Raw genomic sequence first — 12,673 nt, 5'->3', positions numbered from 1 at the left:
TATAAAAGGATGATACTCTTTGCAATTTGTGATGAATACTTACTTGGAAAGTATTGTGGTAAGTCTTCAAATATATTTTGTTAATTCATATTTTAAAAAATATTTTTTACCTTTATTTTTTATTTATCCTTTACTGAGATATTTTTTTTCCTCTGGCTTCCCCCGTGATTCGCTGCTCTCCTACTTGACAGACATAATATTTAACAAATATTATACATGATAAAATAGTGTTTTAAAAAAATTATGAACAAGTTTTAAATTAAATATAATGTAAGGTACTGTCTAACTATTATGAGAACTCATTTCGACTGAAAGTATTAGGTTGTCTGTTGCTATGGAAGCGATTAATAATTGAAGAAACGATATATAAATATATAACAATCTAAATAACTTATTATAAAACGCTAAGCTTCACATCTTCAAACTGACTTACATTCGTAACTACGGTAACCGCACTTGAGTCTGATTTCTAGAGGAGTTTTCGTGATAGCCAGACAGTAGATGAACTTTAAAGTTTAAATGTGCAATAGGATTCCGGTTCTCAAAATAAAAATATTTAAAATTTGAAACCTTGAAAATATAAGTAGAAAACATTTAAAAAATTTAAAATTTTTTAAAAACCATTTTAATGATTATAAAATAAATTTTTTTTTATTAATTTAGCATTTTGAGGAAAATCTCAATAATAATTCAGACAAGTCTGTTTTATAATAAATTGAATCACGTCACTGTTTAACTGTTACTGACTTTCGTGATTTCCTATTAGTGTAATGTGCAGGTAAAATTCCAGGAATATGTGAGACAATAAAAGGGGGGCGAACTAGTGATAATATTAATATAATAGTACATTATTGAAATGATTCCATTTAAGTTCTGTTATTTGGGTTCGACTGTAACTTTACATATCGATTTGTAAGACTGTAATTTCATTCAAGGCTCTTGTGATGCAGCATTTTTGGCCGTAATACTCAAAATTTTTATCAACTTTTTCTTTGCTTTTAATCAAAACAAGGTAAAAATATATTTGGTTATAACTAAAATGAATTAGCTCATCAATTTCGATTATGTTTTTGGTTAGTATCTTATACTATTTTTTAAATATAAGCTATGAACATTATCATTCGATGATGCTCTCAGCGGCATTATCAAAAGGCTTGTAGCAACTTAATTATAACTAAACAGCACATCTGCGTCAGGCTAATTAAATATTATATTGTTTCAATGACTTGTAGTACAAATTATTCACTATAAACATAAGATAAAAAATGAAATACTTAATGTAGATGATATTGCAAACAATGATTTAATATGTAGGGAAGATTTATCAAACTCTTTGTTTCCCGCTGAATGAAGGATATATGAAACAATGATTCACAACGTGATGAGGGTACATGTCTTACATATCAAATTTAACTTCATATCTGGAAATTTTGCTATCATTAAAACTATTATTTTTATTACAATCTTTTGGAAATTGTTTTAAATTTACAACTTTGCGTAGGAATATGTTAACCGTATTTAATATTTATTATTTTTTTAAAACTGAAACGAATAAACGAAGTCCTTTTTACTCTCATATTTTATGCATGCTAATACAGCAGGAAATAACATATTTATATCTATTTCAGAAAAATCGCTAAAAAAATCTTTCAACAATGTTCCGTTGTACAGCACTTTTAATTTTCGTTGGATTGGCGCTTGTATTGGTAGCCGCAGAAGAAGGTAATGACATTTTTATCAACTTTTTTTACCAAATTTTAAATTTTGATTAAACTTTAATAGCACAAAATTGTGGACACATATTTAGTTAATAATATGGATAATCAGTTTTCTTCATATGGTGTTGTAATTGTATCTATACTTTGGCAAATAAAATACTTGTTTTTGAATACGATCTTTCCCTAGTATAAATATCGATAAACTTTTCAAAATAAATTTACTCATTTTAAAGTGAAAAAATTTTGATTTTGAGTTTATTTGTTTCCCGCTTCTATAAACTTCTATAAACTTCTATGAATCTTTCAATTTTATTTTAATTAATTAGAAGTTAGATTTCATTATTATTTTTAATTAAGATCATTAGAGTATATAGCGATTTATTTAAATGCCTATATTTGGTTTAGGGTCATTATTTTGGAACGAATGATATTTTTCAATATTTGATGGTTATATATTTCTCTAACCCGAATAAAGTAATGACTATGTCTTCAATTTTTAAAATTTTGATTATTTGTTGGTAATGTTTAGTTTTCAGTTTAGATTATCACTAACGGCCTTGAAACCATAGAAATAACTTTTCATGGAAACCTAAATGACATCTTCTTTGACGCTTTATCAGAAAAATTCCCAAATGGAAGGTGCCTAGGCATTCTTTTCTTTTACATCTCCTATAAACGAATTCCAATTTAATTCCAAATTGACAGAGATAATTCAGCCAAATTAAAACAGAACTCGTAGCATCCAGTCCACCCAGAAAACTTTTGGTGACTAGAGAAAAGCAAATCTTATACCAAAATGACTTTTAAGCGATAGATTTGATATTCTAATAGATTTTTATGTTTTTTAAATCGACAATCGAAATCAACAAAAGACAATCGAAGCCATTCTGAATGGAAAAAACTAACTTTTTCTCCACTAAGTAAAGGTAAACCCTATGTGCTGCAAAGAATACTTGTACAAGAGTTTGCAAATCCTGAGTGCCGTGATGTTTACCTACTGAGTCGTGGTTGCTCAAGGGATAAAGCACTTACTTCACATTGAGGTTACCCAGGTTCGAATCACAGCAATGGCTGGTCGATACGAATTCTGCACCCAGCTTGCACGTAAGATATCCTCAGTGGTGTAGGAGGCAAATTTGTCCCTCATACTGATAGTGGACAGATGGGTGTCGCGAACTTCAACATGGTACTCGAGAACAATACCTAACAAAGAGCGTATCAAATATATCATGGTTTGTTTTTGTGTTGTAATGTTTGGAAAGAAGTCAACCACCACAGGGTCTGTCCACGTCACCTGATCGTGCTCAACATTTCGTGGCATTCTTACCATGATCGTTAATATTCAGCATACATCAAGACTCATTTTCTGGTGGTCGACTTTCACAGCAAATATTTCAATACTTAGTGCACACCGAAGAGCCATTACATTATGACCACCCTGCTAATAACATGTACGGCCACCTTTGGGACTCAAAACTGCTAGCACCCGCCGTGGCATTGATGCCACAAGGCTCTGATAGGTAGTCTGAGGTATCTGGTACCAAGCGCTCGCCAACTGTTCTTGCAATTCCCTCACATTGCGAGGGGGTAACGTAGCAGCACGAATTTGGTTTTCCAAGTAGGACCACAAATGCTCTAATGGATTAAGATCCGGTGAATATGGGGCCAAGACATGACTTGAAAGTCACTGGAATGTTCCTCGAACCAATCCATGACGTTTCGACCCTTATGACGTGGTGCATTATCCTGTTGATAAACACCATCCCCCGCAGGGAAAACTGTTGTCATGAATGGGAGAACCTGGTCTGCAACTATGTTCAAGTAGCTTACAGACGTCAGGGATTGTTCTATGAGGACTATGGGTTCTAATGTGCCCCATGAAAACATTGTTCCTGGGCGAGAAACCATGAAAAACTGGGCGAGCCCATTGTTATAGATGGAGGGTGGTCATAATGTAATGGCTCTACGGTACGTCAGCTGACGGTAAATATGTCCGAGTTTCCCATGAAGTCAATAGAATTCCTCTCTACTTTCTTCTGGAGCATTGTCAATAACTATGATTATGGGGTTACTATATTTCAAATAGGTGTCTTGAGTAAACACTTAGATCAGATTTTGATTCAGATTGAAGAGCAAAGTACCGATCGGCTACTAGGAGAACTACCCGAGACACCAGACTTACATGTCGGTTGATATTATGGTTGTACTCTGGGAAATTCACTTTAAATTGTAGCATGAGGTTTCCGTTCGCAAACCGTTTCGGATATCCTTACGTTTTGTAGATATACAATTTATCCAATTGACAAACTCAAATTTTCTCGAGAAAATGGTTAGTTTTCATGAAAACTAGAAGTATTCAAACCTACCCTCTTGAAAATGCCCTTCTTTTGTTTCCTTAGTGCCATGCACCTCCCCCCCCCAGACTCGGTAGTGAGAGGAGTAATTTGATTCAACAGATCATCCCCTTGCGCACTTCGGTTCTTATTTTAGTTAATATCAATGGGAATGACTTAATTAGCATCTAAATTTGAAAAGTTCAATAGTATGCTCTTTTTTTCTTTTTTTTTGTTAATATCAATGGGAATGACTTAATTAGCATCTAAATTTGAAAAGTCTTGAATAGTTCAATAGCATGCTCTTTTTTCTCTTTTTTTTGTTAATATCAATGGAAATGACTTAATTAGCGTCTTAATTTGAAAAATCTTACAACTATGGTCCTATGGTTACAATTTATTTAAGAAATTTTCCTTTTATTATTAATCAGTGATACAGCTTGCTATTAGTAATAAAATTTTTTATTTTTTTTAAAAATTCTCCTAAGTATTAATAAAAATCTTTATTTTAATGTTTCTACCACACAGACGATAAAAACTGAATATGTTACTTTTCCATTACTTATTATGTAATTTAAACAAAGTTAAAGTCCTATAAATAATTTTACTTATTTTTCCACTGCCGAAGTAACCAGAACACGACTTTTAATGCTGAAATTTAATATGCTAATAGACGTTAATGATTAGATAGTTTTTCTATGGTCAGTATAGCACCCTCTGGATCGCCAGAGTTAAGAAGTTCAATTAGATTAAATCTTGGTAATCAGCAAGCCTGTACGGTACAAATCAAGTTCAGACTCGCTTATTCACATTTATTATCTAACTAATAAGTAGATATATTTCTTGTAATAAAAAAATAGATAAATATATGCATAAAAATACAAGGACATTTTGCAGTAAAATTAGAGTATAAGCAATTTAATAGTTTGTTAGAATTAAACGGCATTGTTATTTATATTCGTTTTTGTTTAAAAAAAAACCTGTTTTATTATTATTATTTTAGAGACTTGTGAGTATGCAGGAAAAACATACAAAAAGGGGGAATCATTTCCAATGGAAATAGAGGATGGATGTGGAATAAATACTTGCGTAGGAAACGGTGCAACCGCTGGCAAAGGGTAAGATTAAAATAATAATTTTTCATAACTGAAATAATTCATTAAATGTAATGCGATTATAATTAATTCATTATTTATTATAATTCACTTAAATTAATAAATTATTAATCATAATTTTCAAAAATTACTTATAAGTCAAACTGTACTAATAACTAACTGTAAAATAAAGTAAATAAGAATTGTTTTTATCATTCCTGTTGAGTAATAAATTATTTTTACAAATTTTTAAAACTAATTATTAGCTTTAATTGTAAAATTTAAGTTATTACTTATTATGTTTTATACCAATTAATTATAGCACTTTTTGCTTTGTCAGTTATTTATCATAACTTTTACTCTCTAAATAATTATTATTGTTATAAATTAATAACTTACAAATTTTACAAATTATGTATGCTTTAAAAATTTTAATAAATTTTAGTAACTAGTTATTACTAATTATTAAGTATCAGAAATTAACTAAAAATAATGCGATTACAATTAACAAATTATTTATTATAATTCCCCTAAAATACTAATTTTTTATTTATAATTTTCAAAAGATAGTTATAAGTTAAACTATACTAATAATTAATTATAAAACGAAGGAATTATGAATAATTTTTTAATTGATTTTAACTAGTAAATGTTTATTAAATTTTTTTTAAACCAATTTCATAGTAAAATCTAATTATTAGCTTTCATTGCAAAATCTAAGTCATTATTTATTATGTTTTATACCAGTTAATAATTTATTTCTGCTTTATTTGTCTATTATGATTTTTGCTCATTTAAATAATTATTATTGATATCTTACAATTTTTGCAAATTATATATAATTTAATTACTTTAATAATTAATTAATAAATTTTAATAGCTAATCAGTGCTAATCATAAGTTTTCAACAATTAATTAATTAAAAATTTTAAATAAATTAAAATAGATAGTTCAAAGGAAATAATTCATAAGTTTTCAGTAAATGGGTGGGAGATCAGTAAGTAGTAAGTAAAAATCAGTAATTTTATAACATTTTGTTAAAGAGTTTTTAGAGCAGATTTTCAAATTATTGAAAGGAAGTTGAGTTTTACATTTCAGCGAAAATATTATTTGCTAAAAAGAAAAAAAAATGCATCAGCTGCAATATTATTTAAGTTTGTAATTCAGGTTACGATTTCTATTGTCTAAACAGCGTTTCTTAAAGGCACAATAGTAATGTAGTCAGCGTAAATGGATAAAATTACATTAATAAAAATTAAATAAATACGACATAAAAGTATTCTCGCAACAGCCCATTTTGAAAAAGGAGATCACAGAGCTTAAGAATCTAAAACTTGTGACCAGTGACATGATTTCAGGCAATGCCGTCAGTATTGCGCGCATGCCGCATTTACTTCTCACACAAGCTAACACCCTTCGATTTAAAGCAGTGTGGGATTCAAGTCACTTCTGAGGATAGTTATTCATATTATTCTTCCCCAGTTATTCAAAATGACAACTCAGTGCCTTAACCTAGGAGTCAATAAAAATTGTCTCAGAACTTAGTCGTCTCCTTCAGGTTTTGATTTTCAGAAAGTATCAGAGCAATTTAAATCATGTTTAAGAAAATGAAAACGTTACCCTGGTTTACGAGAAAAAAAATAAAATAAATATAATTTGAAAATGAATAATATATAAAATTATAAGAAATAAAATTTTAATAAAAAATAAAAAAAATAAAAATCATATTTCAAAAGTTTATTTTCTCACCTTTTGTTTTGTTTGAGAAATAGTGAGGGTGTAAAAAATCATAATTATAAAACNTGTCAGACAAAGAGACTACTGTTTAAGACATAAAGTAATAACATAAATTGAATTAAAAATTTAAAGTAGAAATAAAACTAATAATGAATTATAATAAATAAATAAATACTCTACTGAAAAAGATAATTTTTCTCTTTTTGTTCTTGTAAGAATAGTAAGGGCGTTAAAAATTAGAGTATAAAAAAAGGTGGATGCCATTTCAGTTAATATTATAAAATAATCAAATAAATAAAATTGAAAAGCAAGATAAGAAATAATAAAATAAAGCAAATAAAAATAACTAAATAAAAATTATAATTAATTAAAATTAAAATAATCCATTCTTGGATTCGTGAAATGGTGTGCGCGCGAAACAAATATATTTAAAAAAGTTTCTAGAGAAAGTAATGAGAAAGATTCTAGAGAAAGTAATGAGAAAGATTCCATAGAAAGTTTCTAGAGTAAGCAAATATTAGAGAAAGTAATCTGGCGTTGTTCAATTTATGTCTTAAACAATTTTTCTTAAATGCTTTTCGAAAAGATTAATTTTGATATTTTCTCAGTTATTAAAGATTTTTTTTTTCATTTATTTTCAGGTGTGGAACATTTCAACTTCGCCCTGAATCTAAATGCAGGAAAGTACGAGGAAACGGAAAATATCCTGATTGCTGTGACCGAGCCGTCTGCCCTGGAGATCCAGATTACTAAAAACTCTACATTAACATGTATATTGTTTAATTCGCAAACGTATTAAAATGTTATGAATTTTCAAGAATAAGCACGCAGTACAATCAAATTACAATTCTATACTTGTCTCGTTTGCTTTAAACAATTAACGTTACGTTAATGATATGTAAATGAAAAAATTGGAAATTTCTTTGATACTAGCCATTTATGTAGCATAATAAATATGCTGTATATGCTTAAAATTAAAGCGAGATTAATAAAATAAATTTGATATGCATTATTTTGTGTTGTATTCATTAAGCAACTTTTTCCTTTTTTTTCCTTCTTGAAATTCTAAACCATAACTCCAGGAACAAGAATTGAGATAAATATAGATGCAATGTATTTTATAAAGCTACCAAACTGCAATATCAATATTCCGTTTCAAATAGAAAATTATATCACATATTCCTAGTATATTAAATTGCTTATAGCTTTTTCCAATACTTACTTATAATTCTTAAACTTTTTCAGATATATTATATTAAACAACAACACAATAACGCAAAATTATAGACGAATTAGGGACCACACGACGGTACATTATAGAGTGCGATACCGGCTTATTAGCGTGATATACCGGCTAAACAACCAGATAACCATGGTCTCGTGATATTGTTAGAAGCCACCAATTTCCTAATGCCAAGAGATCCTGTTTGTTACCCTGGGTATACTAATGTAGTATGTGTGAGTAAAAATAGATATTGTATATTTAAAACACTATTTTAAGAGTATGTTCTCAATGATATGTATTTGTTCATACATCTAACATTATATTTAACGATTCGTTTGAATAAAATTGAACAGGTTTTTTTGTTACAAAAAACGAACATAAAAACTAAACATAAAAATTGAGGGCTTTTTATAAAAACATGGTATTTTTTCTTTTTGGGTATTTCTAAAAGGATAATTTGAAGAAAAGTTTAGTAAGTTTTACATGCTTTTTCTTATCTTTTTTTTACTTACTTTTTAAAATAGGTTTATTTTAAATGCATGTATAGAAATCAGCTTTTTACTCTATTTTAGTTTTGTAAGATCCGTGGGAGTTAAGCTGTCCGACGCAGAAACTGCTAGATTTAATCAGCATTTTCATTGTTTAATTGCTTACAATGCATCTTTTTTGAGTTGCGATGACTCAAGGGATAGAGCATTCGCCTTCAAATAACGTGAACCGGGTTCGAATCCCCAGCGATGGCTGCTCGAAACGAATCCGCATCCGGTTTGCACATACCACAGTAGTAGACGGATCATGGGTTAGAGTCCTTTTGCCGTCAGGGTAACTGTGGGAGGTTCTCGTGGTCTTCCTCTCTATATAACGCAAATGCGAGTTAGATCCTTCAAAAAGTCCTCCACGAAGGCAAATTTCTCCCAACACTTGATCTAGGTGTTTCTTTTTTCTTTTTTTTTTTTTTNTTAGGATTTCTAACTCCCAAAACATAGGGGGTAGCTACAATCTAGGAAATATGATCGACACAGTTGTTCAAGAGAACGATCAAAATTTGAACCCCTTAAATGTAAATTTTACTTTTAAAATATTTCGCCATGACTTGAGAACTTTTAAGGCGAGTTGAAAAATATTCGCATACAATTATAAAATTCCTTTATCTGATTCGAACCCAGAACCTTTCTGATGCAAGGACAGTTCCCTGCCCCCTACACAGACTGGTCGGCTCTAGGTGTTTCCTTGTCCTCTGGATTAGGTTCAAAATTACAGGGCTACAAAGTTGAATATTAATAGTCGTAAACCCAAACAATTTTTCAGCGATGGTTATAAAATAAAATATATTACTCTTCAAAATTTAATTAATGCAGTACTTTCTTATAAATGCTTTTTTTTCCAGAAAAAAGAAGAGTCACCCGTTCAGATGCAGATGTTTAGTTTATGGAATATTAAGAAAAACTGGAATTTCTGTGAAAAAGTAGCAGATTATTTAATTTTGTTAGATAATTTAAGAATATTGTGGGCGAAATTCACATACGAAAAATTATCTTCGCCCTCAGCTCAACTTAACTTCTGTGGGCTGTAGAAAAAATACTTCGTATATTGAATCAATCTTTCTCTCTTTTTGTTTAGTTAGAAAATACATCACTGCAATATAAACAATCCTCATCTGATGCATTTTTATCATCTCCATTGGAATGAATCAAGGGTTTAGGTTTATTTATTCATTTACAATTTTTTTATAGATAAAACTGCTTTGTTATGTAAGTTGTTCATACACTTGTCTTTTCTCTTTTTGGTCATTTTTTTTTGAAGTTTTCCATTTTTTCAATTATTTTTTTTATTTACTATAAAAAACTTACTCTTCCTCGATTGTAATTTTTTAAAATATTCTATTTTCTTTTTTTAATCCTGAGAATCGCCTTTATGGGGTGATGGTAATGCGTTAATCACCTTTATAGGGTGATTGTCTTGCCACAAAAGCGAGGGTTTTCGAAATGAAACAGAACAATGCTAATTCTTGTCAAAATCCTTTTTTGCTTGCTAGAATTTGAATCCCTTGTAAGTTATAATATTAATCTGGGTTAAAAATATTTTTTAATAACTGTAATGACCAATAAATAAGTACTGTTTAAAAACAAAAGAACATCTGAGAGCTAACACATGCATAAAACTCGACTACATCCATTTGTTTCGGACCTATTTTGACAAATTTTTTCTGAATTTTTAGAAATTATTTTGTGGAGTGTAATATTTATAAATAATAAAAAATATTACTTTATATTAAAAATATTACTGATACTTTTCCATCTGCAACTAATTAAACTTGATAATAATAACTTTTTTTACTTAAAAATATAAATTTTTTTCTCACCTTCCGAAAACATTCTGAATTCAAATTTAACATTTTTCCTTTCTTTTTTCTCCTTTAAATGAAGTAAATAAACATCATCCTCATCTTTGATAGCAGAAAAAAAGAGCGTAATAAAATAATTGAGAGGGTTTAAGAATTTAAATATTTATTTTAATTTCTTTAATCAGTTTTAATCAGTTTAATTCACTTTATTTTTTTTTATTTTTAAAAACAGAAATAAAGAAGTAAAGCTGAAAGAGGCTAGATTTTTTTTCTTTTTTTCTTTTAAATCTGAGGGATTTGAATACTTTTTAAATATAACCCATTGATATACTTTTGTAGAAAAAAAAGATCTTCATTTCAAAACGAACAAATATTTTAAATGCCTAAAAAATTGCTAATATTTTTTCTTAGATAAGTTGCGAATTAGGCATGATTTTTCTACCAAACTTTATGCATATTTTGGGAACCCAAACAATGTCAGTGAAACAGAAAATATCTGTTACAAGAGGCGCGTTATATTTTTAGTTGCGTAATAAAGATAATTATGTTCTCTTAACAATATTTACTAAAAGCTCTTTCCATTGTATTAAATAATATTATTAAATCTAGTTTCTATTTTCTTCTGTTCGAATTCAATCTTTATATTTTCTCTGCTCGGTGTGTATGTTTTTAATTTTAGTGTATATTATGATAGTATATACAAAATACAAAACAAAAATAGCGTATACAAAGGGTATTCAAAAATTAGTGCTTGCATGCCTCCTAAATTAATGATCCTTACTTTATAGTATATCGTAAAAATAACTTTACTGTACACCACTTTGGGGGAAAGTAGTTGCCACAGCTTTTTGTATTGAAATTCACTACAATTTAGTTACAGTGTACCTTATTCCCCCCCTCTCTCTCCCTTTTAATTTTTTAAAAAATTTTTTCATTTATTTTATTTTTTCACTTATTTTATTTATTTTATTGATTTATTTTTTTATTTATCTTAACATTTTTTCAGTGTTTTAAACTTTTTTTAAAACATTTTTTAATATGTTCTTAATTTTCCTTACTATTTTCTTACAAAAATGTTTACGGTTTCTATAAAATTTTAATTTTGTTTTTTGATAGTCATACATGCTTAGTTACTTAATGTGATATTGTTCTTTTTCTGCCTTTTTTATTTCACTCCTTACTAAATTAAGCACTTTCATTTTCTTTCTGTTTTAAGTGAATATAAATTTTAAACCGTCCTGTTCTGGATTGATCGTAAAGATGCGGTTCCTGGTTGACCATCGAACTCAAGTATAACTGGCTGTGTCAGTAAGCAGAGGAAGACAAATTTTATCAGCCTCTGTAGAGACCGAGGGTGTGCGGTGTGCGATATCTCTCCTCGTTAAACTGTTCGACAGTTAGGTGCTCGACCTTAATTTTTATGATCTCTTTTTTGTTTGTTTTAATTTTATAAAAATGTTTATGTCAGCAATAACATTTTCATTTTATCCATTTATTTTTATAGTTTTATATGTTTTGTCGCGAAATTTCATTACATTTCATTACATATACTCCTTGACAATAAAAAAAAAATAGCAATAAAACTTTTTTTTATACTTTTTATTATTATTTTCTTTTAAATTCCCGTGCATGTATGCACCTTTATTGAATAAAATATCGGATTTCATTAGCCTGTTTCGAAAAAGGTGTGTTTAAAAAAAAAAAATTCTTAGTTTCAGTTCCTTTTCTTGAATAATCTCTGGAAGGGAGGGAAGAGAAATATTGGCAGTTCTCTTGATGAATTATTGCTGCTGCGGAGTTATTAGAGAATGATGCACGAAAAGTTCCTCCCCACCTCCCCAGAAACTTCTGCAGAGCAAGTCGCCGACGGCTGATAAGACTCTTCTCATCCTTCGCTCTTGAGCATCTCGAGAGATGCTTATCTTTGTCTTCGCACCGGATTCATCCCTTTTTGATCTTGGGCTTCATTTTTTTTTAAAGATGAGTGCATCTGCGAATGATTCGCTTCGGTAGCGTTATAGTAACTGAATTTATTCGGAGTGTGTTGCAGTTTATTGTCGGTCGCGAGTTATTGGTTTTTTTGAGTTTTTCCTGAATCGACTCCATTGACGAGATGAATTATGCATGCGATATTTTGTCACTAAATGCGAGGAAGTTCAGCTAAAATAAACCTCGAATCGATATGAGATAGAAATATGTTGAATGCAGTGCAGGTGGTGGCA

General features: G+C 29.3%; 1 protein-coding gene across 1 annotated transcript; it reads left to right on the top strand.

Moving 5' to 3' along the window:
- LOC122268251 (venom peptide MmKTx1) lies at positions 1–7,894 on the top strand. Its single transcript, XM_043046536.2, has 4 exons — positions 1–58; positions 1,629–1,722; positions 5,055–5,169; positions 7,524–7,894. Exons 2-4 carry the CDS (start codon positions 1,656–1,658, stop codon positions 7,633–7,635), a joined length of 294 nt encoding a protein of 97 aa, XP_042902470.1. The 5' UTR covers positions 1–58; positions 1,629–1,655; the 3' UTR covers positions 7,636–7,894.
- Positions 7,895–12,673: the final 4,779 nt, after the last annotated feature.

This window comes from Parasteatoda tepidariorum, chromosome 8, assembly GCF_043381705.1.
Source record: "Parasteatoda tepidariorum isolate YZ-2023 chromosome 8, CAS_Ptep_4.0, whole genome shotgun sequence".
Taxonomy (NCBI): domain Eukaryota; kingdom Metazoa; phylum Arthropoda; class Arachnida; order Araneae; family Theridiidae; genus Parasteatoda; species Parasteatoda tepidariorum.
The sequence above is the reverse complement of the archived record's forward strand: the minus strand, read 5'-3'. Positions and strand labels throughout refer to the sequence as shown.